Genomic DNA, 14,188 nt, shown 5'->3' with positions numbered 1-14,188 from the left:
TATCACAATACTATGCTGTATCAATTCCCCCCCTGCCCCCCCACCACCCCTACTCTATACCACAGTGAAATGTGGCTTTTAGACTAAGCAAGAGCACCACTGTAGGAGCAAGTGTGCCATATCTTCATCGATGACATAAATGCTGCACATTACCCAAACTGCATCAATGAACCTTTAGGAAATATTACCCTAAAAATAGCTCAAGGTGGGAGGAATAAACAACAGAGGATGCATTTATTTCTTGTGTATTATAAAGTACGTAAATGCAGAAATGTTGTAGCTCTCCAACAACCAAATGCTGTTAAGTGACACCAACAAAAAAAGGTTTGTTTTATTTAAAAACGAACCTTTTATAGAATAAATAAAAGCATGTGGTTACTTACCATACACCAGGTTGGGGTTGGCTCTCTTTAGCTCCTGAACAATGTCCACCACCATCTCCAAGAAAGATGTGTCTCTGGTATACCCTGAATACAACATTAATACAAGACTTTATCTCTCTCTCTCTCTTTCTGTGTATAAAATACTTTAATTATTTGACTTCGGTTTAAAGCTTTATTTAACCATTAAACTGCCAGAAAAGCAGCTCTAGTGTACTGGAGGTGACTGCTCTGCATGTCTGAAGCAATATGGATGAAAGTGGTCGCTCAGGTCTACAACATTACTAAACAAAAGTCCTGAAACTCCAGCAACTTATGAAAATGCTGTGTTTACACAGTTCAGTGCAGTGCAACTTAACGCATGCAATGGTTTGGTTACACAAAAGAATTAATGTTCACCTTTGCTGATCTAAGGTTTAGGTTTGGTGGGACAAAATCCAGCTACAATTTGCACACAAGTACTGAATGTAAAAGAGATGAAGAAGGAGACTGGAGGGAACATTGATGCAGGATTAATTTATTACAATTTAAATAGGGCTGCAACTAACGATTATTTTCATTGTCGATTATTTTCTCTATTCATCATCGATTAGTTGTTCTATAAAATGTCACTAAATGGTGAAAAATGTGGATCAGTGTTTCCCAAATCCCAAGATAACGTCCTCAAATGTTTAGTTTTATCCACAACTCAAAGATATTCAGTTTACTGTCACAGAGGAGGGAAGAAACTAGAAAATATTTACCTTTAAGAAGCTGTAATCAGAAAACTTTTTTTTTCATAAAAAATGACTCAAACTGATTAAAAAAGATTATCAACATAGTTTAATAGTCGACGACTAATCAATTCATCTTAGCGGCTCTAAATTTAACCCCAGGATGATTGAAAAATCTCAACATAATAACATCACGTTGACATGAAGGTTAATCTAACTGCAGAACCAATGTGATTACGACAGTGCAGTGAAGTGAAGTATAAAAGGAAGGTATTCACCTGTTAAAACATAGTCATACTGGTGTACGTTGTTCAGTTTGATTCCTTGATAAAGAACATGGAGCTCATCTGCTGTCAACACTTGGCCTTTCCAATGAGAATAACCTGCAGAGAGGAGAGGAGAGGAGAGGAGAGGAGAGGAGAGGAGAGGAGAGGAGAGGGAGAGGAGAGGGAGAGGAGAGGAGAGGAGAGGAGAGGAGAGGAGTTACTGTGTTTGCTTAGTTGCTGACTCAAACTCTTTGCAATTGCCTTTTCAATTCTGCTGGCATCTGTTCAACAGATTTTTCTCACTGATACCAAAGGTAAATTACTCCAAAACATCAATCCAAAGCTGGATGTTGGATAATGACATGTTTTTTTTTTTTTTGGGGAGACATGCAGCAAAGGACCACAGGTTGGACTCAAACCATGGGCTGCTGCGATAAGGACTGACCCTTGGCACATGGGGCGCACACTCTACCAGGTGAGCTACCAAGGCGCCCCAAGACATTTTTTTGGACTGCTTTCTGCCAGCATGACTGAAAAGCATCTTGATGGTCCACGCAACTTTTGCTTGTAACTGAGCAGTTTGAACTTCACTGAACTATGCACAAAAAGGAAATGCTTTTAAGGCTCAGACACACACACACACACACACACACACACACACACAAGTCTTAGTGCAGCCTGCAGCCACAGTACGTGGCCAGCCACACACAGGGGACGAGGACAGATACACCTCTACAAACACAACACACCTACATTGTGTGTGGAGGGGTGTATTGAGAGAGTGTGTGTGTCTTTGTATATCTGGGAATATGCAAGTGTGTTAAGTGCTGCATGTACAGATTACACGAATGTGACGAGAATGCTAATGTAAGCATGCGTTCGTGTCTGCGTATGACATGTTTGCTGCAGGCTGATGACGTCGCAGCTCCAGGTGAGTCACAGCCAGGTCACGTGGTGGGGGGTTCTGGTTGCTAAGCAACACGCCGAGAGAAAGCCAAAGGGGCTAAGAAAGAGAGATGAGCAGTCAGAGCGCTGTGTGTGTGTGTGTGTGTGTGTGTGTGTGTGTGTGTGTGTGTGTGTGTGTGTGTGTGTGTGTGTGTGTGTGTGTGTGTGAAAGAGGGAATGAAGGCAGGCCTACAGATAAGAGCTGCTTCTGTCGTCATCATTCGCTGCTGTCGCAATTCCCAGCGCCTGCTGCTGTTTACTGCTGCGTCCTATCGCTCTCTCTCATTCTCCCTCCATCTTTCTCTCCCACCACCCGCTGTCTGTCTCTCTGATTCAAAAATGCCCCGTCTCTCTTTCTCTCTATTCACCTTCTCTGTCCCCCTTGCCAGCCACCCCTCTCTGCCTCTCAGATGCACATGTCGTCTTCAATATGTCACACCAAATTACATACTCGGCTTGAAGAAATTGCAAATGTTAGGATCCAATACACAAGATCTGATTAAACAAGCACCAGAGTCTCAGGCGTTTTTATGTTAAGGTCACGGAAACATAATACAATTTTCTAATTAAGGAATCTTGACGTCGTCTCAGCTATATCACGGTCTACTCTGTACGTGGGGCCATAATGACCATAATAATAAGAAGCGACCATCAAATATATCAAGTATATGATTACAATAGTCTTTTGGTCCCTAAAGATTTAAACTGAACTTAGATTTAGCTGGGAGCTCACAGGAATCCTGTCTAGGCCGTGTTCAGACAGACAAGACCGCTGCAGGCAAATACACAGCCGCCTAATTAAGTTCAATGCTCAATTTTTGCTGCAACATAATCCAACGCCATCTGGCCAATCAAAAACACGCAAACACACATTCCGGATAGTTTGTACCGTGACAGCTGTGTTTTTTACTGTTTAATTGGAGATCATGGTGACAAAAGGATAAAACACTTTCAGCCGTGATAACTTTCTAGAGTGGTACGATCCTGCCTAGCCTAATTATCATAAAATGCTGTGCAGTGTTTTGGCACTTGATAAGTCTTTTAACTCACTGATCTGTTACTCAAACTGCCCTTCGTGGATCGCATTTCATCATCTCTCCAGTGACACAAACAGGATGCTTTATGGTCTGTTTGAACGGCTGGTGAAAAACCAAAAACGTGTCCCTCTCAACCATATTTTTAGAATTACTAGGGATGCACCGAATCCAGGATACGCGCGCTACGCTGGTCGACGTAATGACGCCGCCGTTGATTACGGGAAGGGGTTTCCGTAGGTGGAGCGTTCAATGCAGTAGGCTGTGAGAAAGTGAAAATGGAACACGTGAGCAGAAAAAGTGTTGGTTGGCAGTACTTTCAGTCAAAAGAAGGCCATTCAAGTCGAGCTGCATGTTCAATTTGCAATGCCGATTTGTCTCGTGGTGGCGAGGACCCTAAACAATACACAGCATCGCCGCTGTTAAAACATTTGGTATGAAACATCCAAAAGAATACGAGCTGAGCATGAAGGAATCTACAGACAGGCCCCAAACCGCCCCCACGGCCGCCACCCAAAACAAAACCAACACCCCCACAACACGGGTTAAAAACCCAACCAACCATTACCAGCTTAGCCACACCTATGTAAACGTTACGTACATATATTAACTGCAAATTAAAGAAGATCCTGTAATGGGAAATAATTCCATTACAACCCAAACTTCAACTAAATCACATATATAAAACACAGAGCTGCGGGTAGTATTCTATGTTATAGTATTTGGTAGTATTTGTTTTTTTGTGGTGCCTAAAGCATCAAAAATGACATTTTAGACACATCTTGTATCTTGCATTTACCGAGGACCTCACGGACCTCGACGTTTAACCAGTTTTCTATGTTCGATAGAAGTCTTGAATGTTGAATAAATGATTTTCTGTATAAAAAAAAGAGAAGATACAAAGACACGTCACTCTTAAGTTGTTCATGAATTGATCAATGATATGTGTAGATAAAACTGGTTCGGGGGAACCTCTCTCACCATAGATGTTCGGCTGAATCCAGGCTACAACACTTCCAAACAGATGTAAATTACAGCACTTCATCAGTCTCTGCGTCCAATGTCACTACAGACGAGTCCTACGCTCGCCCACATAACAACACTTATCCTACAGAACACCTACAATTATGCTTACCCTTAGACTGCAACACCACAACAGATGACTTTGAACTCAACATCATCCATCTGAATAACAACGAAATGACACAACCACAACTAACCTGGCTGGTTTCAAACTGCCAGCTCACAAGTGTAGAAACCAAGCTCCATCATCAGTAAGATGTTACATCGCTTGCTGACCTTTTGCAGCTTAAAACTGAATGCAATGGAGTCAGGGCAATTATATAGAGTTATAATTACTTGTATTCTCGAGACCAGATGAAAAACTAGACAACCATTACATGAGGGGGTCAAGGCCATACACTCTGTAATACACAAAGGACAAAAAACAGAGCAGTAGGGCCATTCTTGTCCTAATACCTCAATGTCGATAGGGTTGACAATTGGTGCTTTAACAATATATATACATATCTTCATAATGTGATTTAAGATAAATAATCTTCAGTAATGTAGATATAATGATTAAGTTGGTAAAGGTAAAAATAACAGAACAGACGAGCTACAACAGTCTGGTAAATTCAGAAAATGTCATCACTTTACTGTAATGCAGCCTTTAAAGGAATATGCCGACTTATTGGGAATTTAGCTTATTCACCGTAACCCCCAGAGTTAGACAAGTCCATACATACCCTTCTCATCTCCGTGCGTGCTGTAAAGCTGTCCGACTTCTCCATCAGCCCATCACAGAACAGGCAGGTGAATGGTTCCAGTAATCCTACTGCTCCGAATAAGTGACAAAATAACGCCAACATGTTCCTGTTTACATGTTGTGATTTGTAGAGTGACAGCGTGTACAAAAAGGGTATGTATCGACTTGTCTAACTCTGGGGGTTACGGTGAATAAGCTAAATTCCCAATAAGTCGGCGTGTTCCTTTAAAACCAGGAAAAGACAACACTTAAGCCATTTACAATATTACGCTATCCAAAATCTAAGACGATATCTAGTCTCATATCACGATATCAATATAGTATCGATATATTGCCCAGCCCTACAGAGCAGCCAGTAGCATTATTAACTAGGGCTGTGCAATTAATTGAACTTTGATCACAATTCCAATTTTTGGCTCCTAATAATTACAAAAACAATGTAATCGAGAAAAACAAAAAAAGCTTTCGCACATTACGTAGTTTTGCAAGTAAACTCTTATTTTGTCTTGTGTTCTGCATGACATGCGCACGTTCGCCCCTCCCGAAGGCTAAACTTACTCAGCCGACATTTGAATATATTTTTTACGTTATTTATTTTAAGGGGAATTCCAAAAGTTAAAACGGGAAAAGTATTAAGAGAAATGTTACAGTTCGAAGTGTTTTTACTGTTTTTTTTTCTCCGCAGGTCAGAGTCGAACCCGCAGCCGCTACGTTGTGGAGTAGACCTCCACATATGGGCGTGCGCTCTACCAGGTGAGCTACCCAGCCACCGGAGGAACATTATTATTAACTAAATACTGTATTTAAGGAGGGTGGGATGCCTGACATGGATTAAACTTATGCGCCAGAACCAAAAATCACAATTATCCTGCTGTTGAAAGTTACTTTTTGCACCAAAAAAAAAAAGGTTCCATAAAATGTCTAAAAAAGTGCATTTCATTTCTGTCAATATTCCTCTTTACGTTGGTAGAGGGGAACTTGTTTTGGTGTCTCTCACTAACCAGCTAAAAATACAAAACTGGATGGAATCTCTAAGTGGCATCAAATAAGCAGAGAGGATAACCGTCATAATGCAGCGATCCTGTAAAGATTTCTGAGTCTGGTTATTGTATCCACTGTGAAGCAACAAGCAACAGCTGGGCAGATCAGGTTTGTTTTCACAGCTGATTCATTCTTCGAATTCAGTTTGCATGAATGGCATGAGCTGAGAGCGTCCATCAGAGCAAGATAGGCCTGCACGATTTGGGGAGAAATATCGATCACGATTTTTTAGCTTAGAATTGATATCACGATTCTCTGCCACGATTTTTTTTCTCACGAATTGTATGTATTGTATGTTTGTTGCACATATGAACCATGACAAAACAAAACAAATTGGCAGTACCAAACAGATTTCTTTTTTTTTTTGGCACCTATGGCACATTGCGCATCACCACGAGCCTGTAGACATAGAGGCTTCAATGAATAAAGAAAATAAAGTATATACTGGCCATTTAAGTACAGTAGGCTACCAAAAATAGTGACATATAACACATTGAACTAAATATGGCCCTGATACAGGCTCTATCTGAACTCCTTGAACATGTCTTTACATAATTAAAACATGTCAATCAACATGCTGCAGCTACAGCTTCAGTCTGTCAATTTAATTTCTTAGCACACTCTTTAACTGCTTGCCCTTCATGTCTTCAGCTGTCCTATCAAAATAAAGGCCGAAAATGCCCCAATTTTATTTTTAAATCGAAGTCATTTAAGAATTAAATCGCGAACAGGGTGAATTGAGATCATGATTTTATAACGATTAATCGTGCAGGCCTAGTGCAAGACAGGCGAAAGACTCATTCAGGGGACTGGAAATTAGCTGAAAATATTACGAGTAAATGTGACGCCAAGGGATGACGCAGACACCCCCTCTGGGCCAATCAGTAACGAGATGGTATCATCAGTCCAAGTTTCCTCTAAATCTGATTGTTGCTGTAGCAAGTATGCCTTTTTAAAAGTTCAAACGCTATTCTTATTATTTTATATATACAACATTTGCTCAGACTTTGCTGTGGCAATATAAGACATGACAACATATTTCAGTAAAAAGCAACACATTATAACGGTGCAGTTTTTGTTAAAATACATTATCGCAATAATCAACAATAAACACAAACAGAGCAGAAGAACTGTGCTGTCAGTAAAGGGAAGTAAATATTGGAATAGGCGGCCCTACTCTACATATTCCACTTTTAAGACTCATTTCAAGCAACAGCTCAACCCTAGTCTCCAGAGTCCTGTGGACGAGGGTCTGGCTAGTCCACCCAGCATTCTGGGATGGGAGAAAAACGTGCTCTGGTTTATTGGCATGTCTTTAAAACAATCACAGTCGTCATTGGCGGCGCTAAGCACCGGATGGAGCCACGGTTCCTCTGCAAAATAGCTTCGGAAGGAACTTGTGTACGTTCAAAGGTTGTTTTAGTCGTGCAACAGAAAACTCAGATTGGACAGATAGTCTAGCTAGCTGTCTGGATTTACCCTGCAGAGATCTGAGGAGCAGTTAACCAGAGTCCTCAGAAATTCCACCGGAGTTTAAAACTCTAACACAAAGAAAGTGGAAGGTGACGGACTTCCGGCCGAAAAGAAGGATGTCGGCACCGGAGCAATCTATATAGACTAGCTCAACCCAACCAGAACTGTGATCACTTTTAACTTGACGTGTTGCATGATGTTTTGTCCTCTTCTACTAGGGCTGTGCTGTTAAAGAATCGTGATTTCAATATTGATCAAAATAATTGTGTAAATTTGTTTTGTTACCTGTTTAAAGAAACAAAAAGTTCAAAATCAATGGAGCAGAAACAGAAATGTTCTAACTTTTAGTCCTTAATATAATCCTATGCTAGCCTGAATGCAACTCAATCTTTCACCTTCCATTAGACTCTGACTGCTTGGTACTGTAAATAAATGCCCATATCCTTTCCCTAAACGTGTAGTTTTCAAGCCCAAGACAGTCCTTTAGTAGCCTCGTGAGACCGTCCTGATCTCGCGAGCTCCAGTTTTCTATTCGTAGATCAGTCTGGCATCTTGAGATAGAGAAAATTTGGAGCCGTTCGCGACAGCGTTGGTTTTGAGGCGGGTTTAGGTGTGACTCAACGAGAAGCGACTGTTCAGTCTAAACAACATGGCAGCTTCCACGGATGAGATGAGCGGAGCTATCGCACAAGTTTTATCCAAATTAGAAAGTATTCCTTCATTGAAAGAAGAGCAAAAAACGGCACTGGAGGATTTTCTCAGAGGAAAAGATGTTTTTGCTCTTCTCCCGACTGGTTTCGGCAAGAGTTTGATCTGATTGGTTGATTTGGCCTGTCTATCACCAACATGGTTTATCCAATCAGCTAACCAGTATTTTCGCCCCTTTCCAAAATTTCTCCAATGGAAAGTTCCCAGATGGACATGCCAAGCAAATGCGAAGCAATCCATCTGGCAGAGTCAGGTTAGTCCTCCAGAGCAGTGGTTCTCAAACTTTTTCACATCAATGACCCTTGAATGAAACCCATGAGCAAAATAGCCATAAAATCTATCATTGTCTTACTTATGGATGAAATTATAGTGAAAATAAATGTTTCCCCTTTTAGTTGGGAACCCCCTGGAACCCTTTCAAGGACCCCTGGGGGTCCCCGGACTCCACTTTGAGAACCACTGCTCTAGAGCCACAGCAGACTTTATTCAGCTGTTTCCACAGGCTGAGTAGTACTCCTCGTCACGAGTTAACTGATCTTGGCATCTTTGCTTCATAAAAATATGACAGAGACAGAAAGCCTGTATGAAATGTGAATGGATTTTGTCCCCTGCAGCTACTTCTGTGTTTAAGAACTGCTCTGTTGTCAGCCGGTGAAGTCACTGACCTCCCCAAAAACCTTGACTCACTCAGCTGTCGACGTGTCAGCCTCGACACGATGACAACCGTCTCTCTAATACTTGCTAACACCTCTGACTGACTCATTCACACCCACACACACTAACCAAAAACACAGCACTCACGCTCAAGAAAAAAATATTTCATATTTATTTCAGATAGTTCATCCTTCTTACCTGTATGGTTAGAGAACTGGACAGAGTTGATGGAGTCCACCTCGAACCCTAAAACCTGGAAGATAGAGAGAGGAAACAGATCAGGTGTCAGGAGAAGTTAACAGGCACACTGGCTTTAAATTTGACAACTCAATTTTGAGTATAGTAGTACACATATACCACACTACAGCACAAAAGCAGACAGTACTGTATACAACTTGTTTAAGGTATGTAATACTGTAAATTTTGTTGAACAAAAATGAACAAAAAATGCCTTTATTTGTTTGATCATTAAACCTTCAATAAATTCTGTTTTTTTGGCCACTTGAGAGCGACATATACGAGCTGTGAACACAACAAGTGACAAGTTACGGCAAACACATTCAACACAATGAATGTAAGCCTGATATTCACTCGCCTATTCGTTCCTCTGTTTTGGGTCTCCACCAACTCCTGAGGGAAATATGTGTCTCTTTTGGATCTGGGCAATATATCGATATTATATCGATATCGTGATGCGAGACTAGATATCGTCTTAGATTTTGGATATCGTAATATCATAATATGGTAAGTGTTGGATTTTTCATTTTCTGAATTAACCAGACCTGTTCTAAGTGTTCTATTATTTGCCTACCCACTTAGTCATTATATCCACATTACTGGTGATTATTTATCACACATTTCATTGTGTAAATATTTTGTGAAAGCACCAATAGTCAACACTACAATATCGTTGCGGTATCGATATCGAGGTATTTGGTAAAAAAAATATTGTGATATTTGATTTTCTCCATATTGCCCAGCTCTAGTCTCTTTACCTGCTAAATGCTCCACTATGTTCTCCAGCTAGTCGCCAACTTTGTTTTTGTCTGTCTACAACGCTATGAGAGCGCTGAGAGTGAACCAAAACAGAGTTGAGTTTTCGCTTCTGAACACACAAATTGCCATTCCTAAAATATCCTCACATTACATGAACATGTGTTGGAATAAAACCATTTTGTCAAATACTGTATATTGTGGCATCACTTGCAGCATATAACCATGTATCTGTTAAAAAAAAAAAAAAAAACTCCATATGGCTTCATGTAACCCCGGCTGTGATCCGTGAGCGGAGATAAAAACAACATCCTCTCAGTTTAACTTCAGCTGAAACCTGCACAGATCTGCAACAGCTACATAAACCAACTCTTGGTGTCCTCCACTCTCTCTGTCTTTCTTAACAGATTTCTTTTAATTACTAGAGAGAGAAAGAGAGAGGGAAAGACACATGATCCATCCATGTGTGCAGTCGATTGTTATCTGAATGACTTTATTTAATTGGGCTGAAGCAGGAAGCAGGCAGAGTAAAATGACTTCTTTGTTCTTTTCGAATTGACTGCAACTCTGAGATACAAGAATCTGCTTTCAGAAGGGAGCAGCAGTGATTCACCCCCCTTTCACCTTGACTTTCTTAAGTGTGGCATATGCTTTCTGAAAGGTGAAATACTGTATTTGTATCATCAGCATGAGGCATTCAGGAAACATGCTAAGCTCCAAGTGGTGTCGGGAATGCAGAACGTGACACCAGTTCTATTGAAAATACTATTTTGTAAAAGACAGTACCGTACGAATACACTCCTGGTGGACATACAGAAGTGTGAATGATGATGATTGATATCTTCTTATTCTAATCTTTGTTAGAGAGAGAGACTGACATTTTTTCGGGAATCCTGTCGGTCATGGGATTCCTGCGGAATGGGAGCCAATTTCACTAATCATCACGTTGACGGAACAGGGGAAAAAAGTCAACGGGATCCGGCAGGACGGGAATTATAGCAATAAGTCGGTCTTTATATATATAAATATGCTGTTATAATATGAATAAACGCTATTATCTTATGGGAATGGGACAGGAGCCGTTCTTCCAGGATTGGGACGGGTCTGTCACTGGAGTGAAAATCCACTCCAGTGTCACCCTCTAATCTTTGTGATTTTCTCTTGATATCCAAAGGGAAGCCCTCTAACCCTGTGGCTGCTCAATATTGAGTTTCACTAAAGAACACTTTAGCAGAGAAGATGGTTAACTAGGGCTGGGCGATATGGAGAAAATCAAATATCACGATATTTTTGACCAAATACCTCGATATTGATACCGCAACGATATTGTAGTGTTGACTATTGGTGCTTTCACAAAATATTTACACAATGACATTTTTGATACATAATCATCAGTAATGTGAATATAATGACTAAGTGGGTAAAGGCAAATAATAGAACACTTACAACAGTCTGGTAAATTCAGAAGATTACATAACTTTACTGTAATGCAGCCTTTAAAACCAGGAAAAGACAACACTTATGCCACATTACGATATCCAAAATCTAAGACGTTATCTAGTCTCATATCACGATATCAATATAATATCGATATATTGCCCAGCTCTATGGTTAACAGCATACACGTTCCCTTTGTAAATATGAAATAATAATATTATGTACACTCAATTTCCAGTTTATTGGCTACACCTTGATAGAACTAATGCAGTCTAACTACCCTGCAGTAAATCCTACATTAATGGAAGTTATAATATTTTTTTAAAACATTTTCATTGAGGTGTTATTTAAGGATGGACCGGGGACGCTGCAGTTCATGGCTGCAGAGGCGCCCCCTTTGAGGTCAATTTAAGGGCTGTATTTTGTGGTGCTGTTGAATTATATTATGTTATATTATACATTGGTATAAATGATAAATGCTACAGTAAATATTAAAAACACTTTCAGTATGCTACAATTCAAAACACAAACTACAGCCTCCAAAATGACCATCAAATTAAATCAACATCTCTAAGACGAATGAATTATGAAGGTAGGATTTAATGCAGGCTGAACTTTAAATAAACAAATTCCCATTTAAGAGAAAGGATTCTTGTTACTCACAAAGTGTGTCACCAAGACTCTCAGCTACCTTACATTGACTTGAAGTTGAATTAAGAGTTGATTTTTAGGTTTTGGTGTTAGCTTTTTAAGTTTATTCTCAAAGATCTGTCTTTCGATGTACTTTTTAGCCTAAATCACTGATTTGTACGTGTGTTTTATTTTTATTTTATTACCCTGTGGCTAATGCGCTATGTACAGCACTTTGGTCAGCGCGAGCTGTTTTTAAATGTGCTATAGAAATATACTTTACTTACTTACTTACTTACATTTCCATTACAGAGTCGTGAATAAGATGTGTTTTACTGTTTTAGAAACAGGACTCTTTCACATAGAAGCAACCTGTCCATTATAACATGCTCCTTTCGTTAAGCAGGATGCAAATTGATTGTTGATGTAAAACCGTGTATTTACAGCCTACAGATGTAGATGGGGCTAAGAATATGTTATTTAGGTCACATTCTTTCTCGCCATTTTCATAATCCTCAAGTCAGTGACACATATACACCGATCACATCTGAGTCAACACAAACGTTACATTTACTGCATCGTGACTTAGCAGCCAGTCCCTCAGCTTTGGGTTTGCTCCTGTACGTTCACTGTTAATTTGCACATTGTTAAACATATGTTTCCAGTGTTTGTTTCCTTGTACCATCTTTTTATTCTTGCATCAGCCTATTAACAGGACAGTATACGTTAAATAGAATTAGATCAAATGACTGTCATGTGCTACTGCAGCCCAAATTGATGTGTTATTTTGTTGGACTAACAACAGCAAGACTAATACCCCTGTGAGTCGAGTGCAGATGTGAGTTGCGCATGCTCAAGATGAGATGATGGAAATCATTTCAAAAACGTTTTAGCTATCTATAACTGTTTGATTGCTAACGTTAGCTCAAAACGCCATTCAAGTGACAGCCTCTGTTGTGTTTGATTGCTAACTTGTAGCCAGCAGTGAACGAACTTCGTTATGTAGGTCGATTTTTATTGTAGTGACATTACAGACATCTCTCGTTAGAAGGTTCTTGTAGACTACTTGTCGCAAAGTGACGCATGCGCAACTCACACCAGCACTTGACTCACATCGGGTAGTGACAACCCCTTTCCCACTGGCCAAAGAACCCACTTACACTCACTAACATCTGGCTTTTGTCTGTAATGGGAAAGGTTGCAATTGGCATTCACCCCCCAGGACAAATGACTCTGCCGTAGGCACGGGTATTTATCAGCAACCAGGGTTCAGAATTAGCACCATATCAGCCAAATGCTGGTAAAATATGCAAGTGGCTGGCAGATTTGCTTCACTCACCAGCCAAAAAAACAATGATCATCTATTGAGTAGCTGGTAAAATTTGAACATTCACTAGCCATTTGGCTGGTGGACGAAAAAGTTCATTTTAAACCATGTCAGCAACAACAATGGAACCGATCAGCAGTGATTGAAACAGGACACCTGGGTAGATACGCTGATGATCGGCCCTTTCCCGGTGCAATGCTGTGATGCGCGTCAGCTCCGTCGGCAACTTAAGTCATCTCGGCCACAAATTCCGTCCGTCTATGTTCACTATCTTAGTTTAGCGCGTTAGCGTGCTAACATTTGCTTAATAGCATCACACAAAGTACAGCTAAGGTTGATGGGAATGTCATTTGTTTTCTTTTGGTCATAAATCAAAGTACCAGACAAACAATTCATGGTCTGGGAACCATGAATGACTGTACACAATTTCATTTAATAGCTGTTGAGATGTTTCGAAATTAGGGTTGGGTACCGAAGCCCGGTGCTAATACGGCACCGGTGCCTAAACGACTGAATTGCAACGCGGATTTCGGTGCCACTTAAATGCATTCTGCGCTGCTCTCTGATGCTCTGAAACAGACGTTAGAGGCAACAGGAGCATCGCTGCTAGTAAACACTTCACTTGACAGCAGGTAACGTTAGCCTACCGTTAGCTAGCAGCTGGATTAAACACAGTTAAAATGCTGACAGCTAAACAGTGTAAAGGGTGTCTGTGCTTCACTGGAGAGGATTTCAACAGCGGGACGTTAAGCAGTGTGCAGCTGCCGTTGTCGGAAAAACAACACAGACACGGGTATCGACGAACGATACCCAACCCTA

At 40.5% G+C, this 14,188-nt stretch overlaps 1 protein-coding gene across 2 annotated transcripts in view; it reads right to left on the bottom strand.

The window, feature by feature from the left end:
• Positions 1 to 14,188, bottom strand: part of pdxkb (pyridoxal (pyridoxine, vitamin B6) kinase b) — a 30,100-nt gene that overhangs the window by 8,405 nt on the left and 7,507 nt on the right. The window contains exons 2-4 of one of the 2 annotated variants that reach the window (XM_039784794.1): positions 9,181 to 9,235; positions 1,372 to 1,476; positions 384 to 467 (exon numbers count right to left, since the gene is read on the bottom strand). In XM_039784794.1, the coding sequence (XP_039640728.1) occupies positions 384 to 467; positions 1,372 to 1,476; positions 9,181 to 9,235 (244 nt within the window). The remainder of the gene's footprint in view (positions 1 to 383; positions 468 to 1,371; positions 1,477 to 9,180; positions 9,236 to 14,188) is intronic. The other variant, XM_039784795.1, reaches the window with a different exon arrangement.

Source organism: Perca fluviatilis, chromosome 19 (genome assembly GCF_010015445.1).
Source record: "Perca fluviatilis chromosome 19, GENO_Pfluv_1.0, whole genome shotgun sequence".
Classification (NCBI taxonomy): domain Eukaryota; kingdom Metazoa; phylum Chordata; class Actinopteri; order Perciformes; family Percidae; genus Perca; species Perca fluviatilis.
Note: the sequence above shows the minus strand (reverse complement) of the source record. Positions and strands in the feature narration are given on the sequence as shown.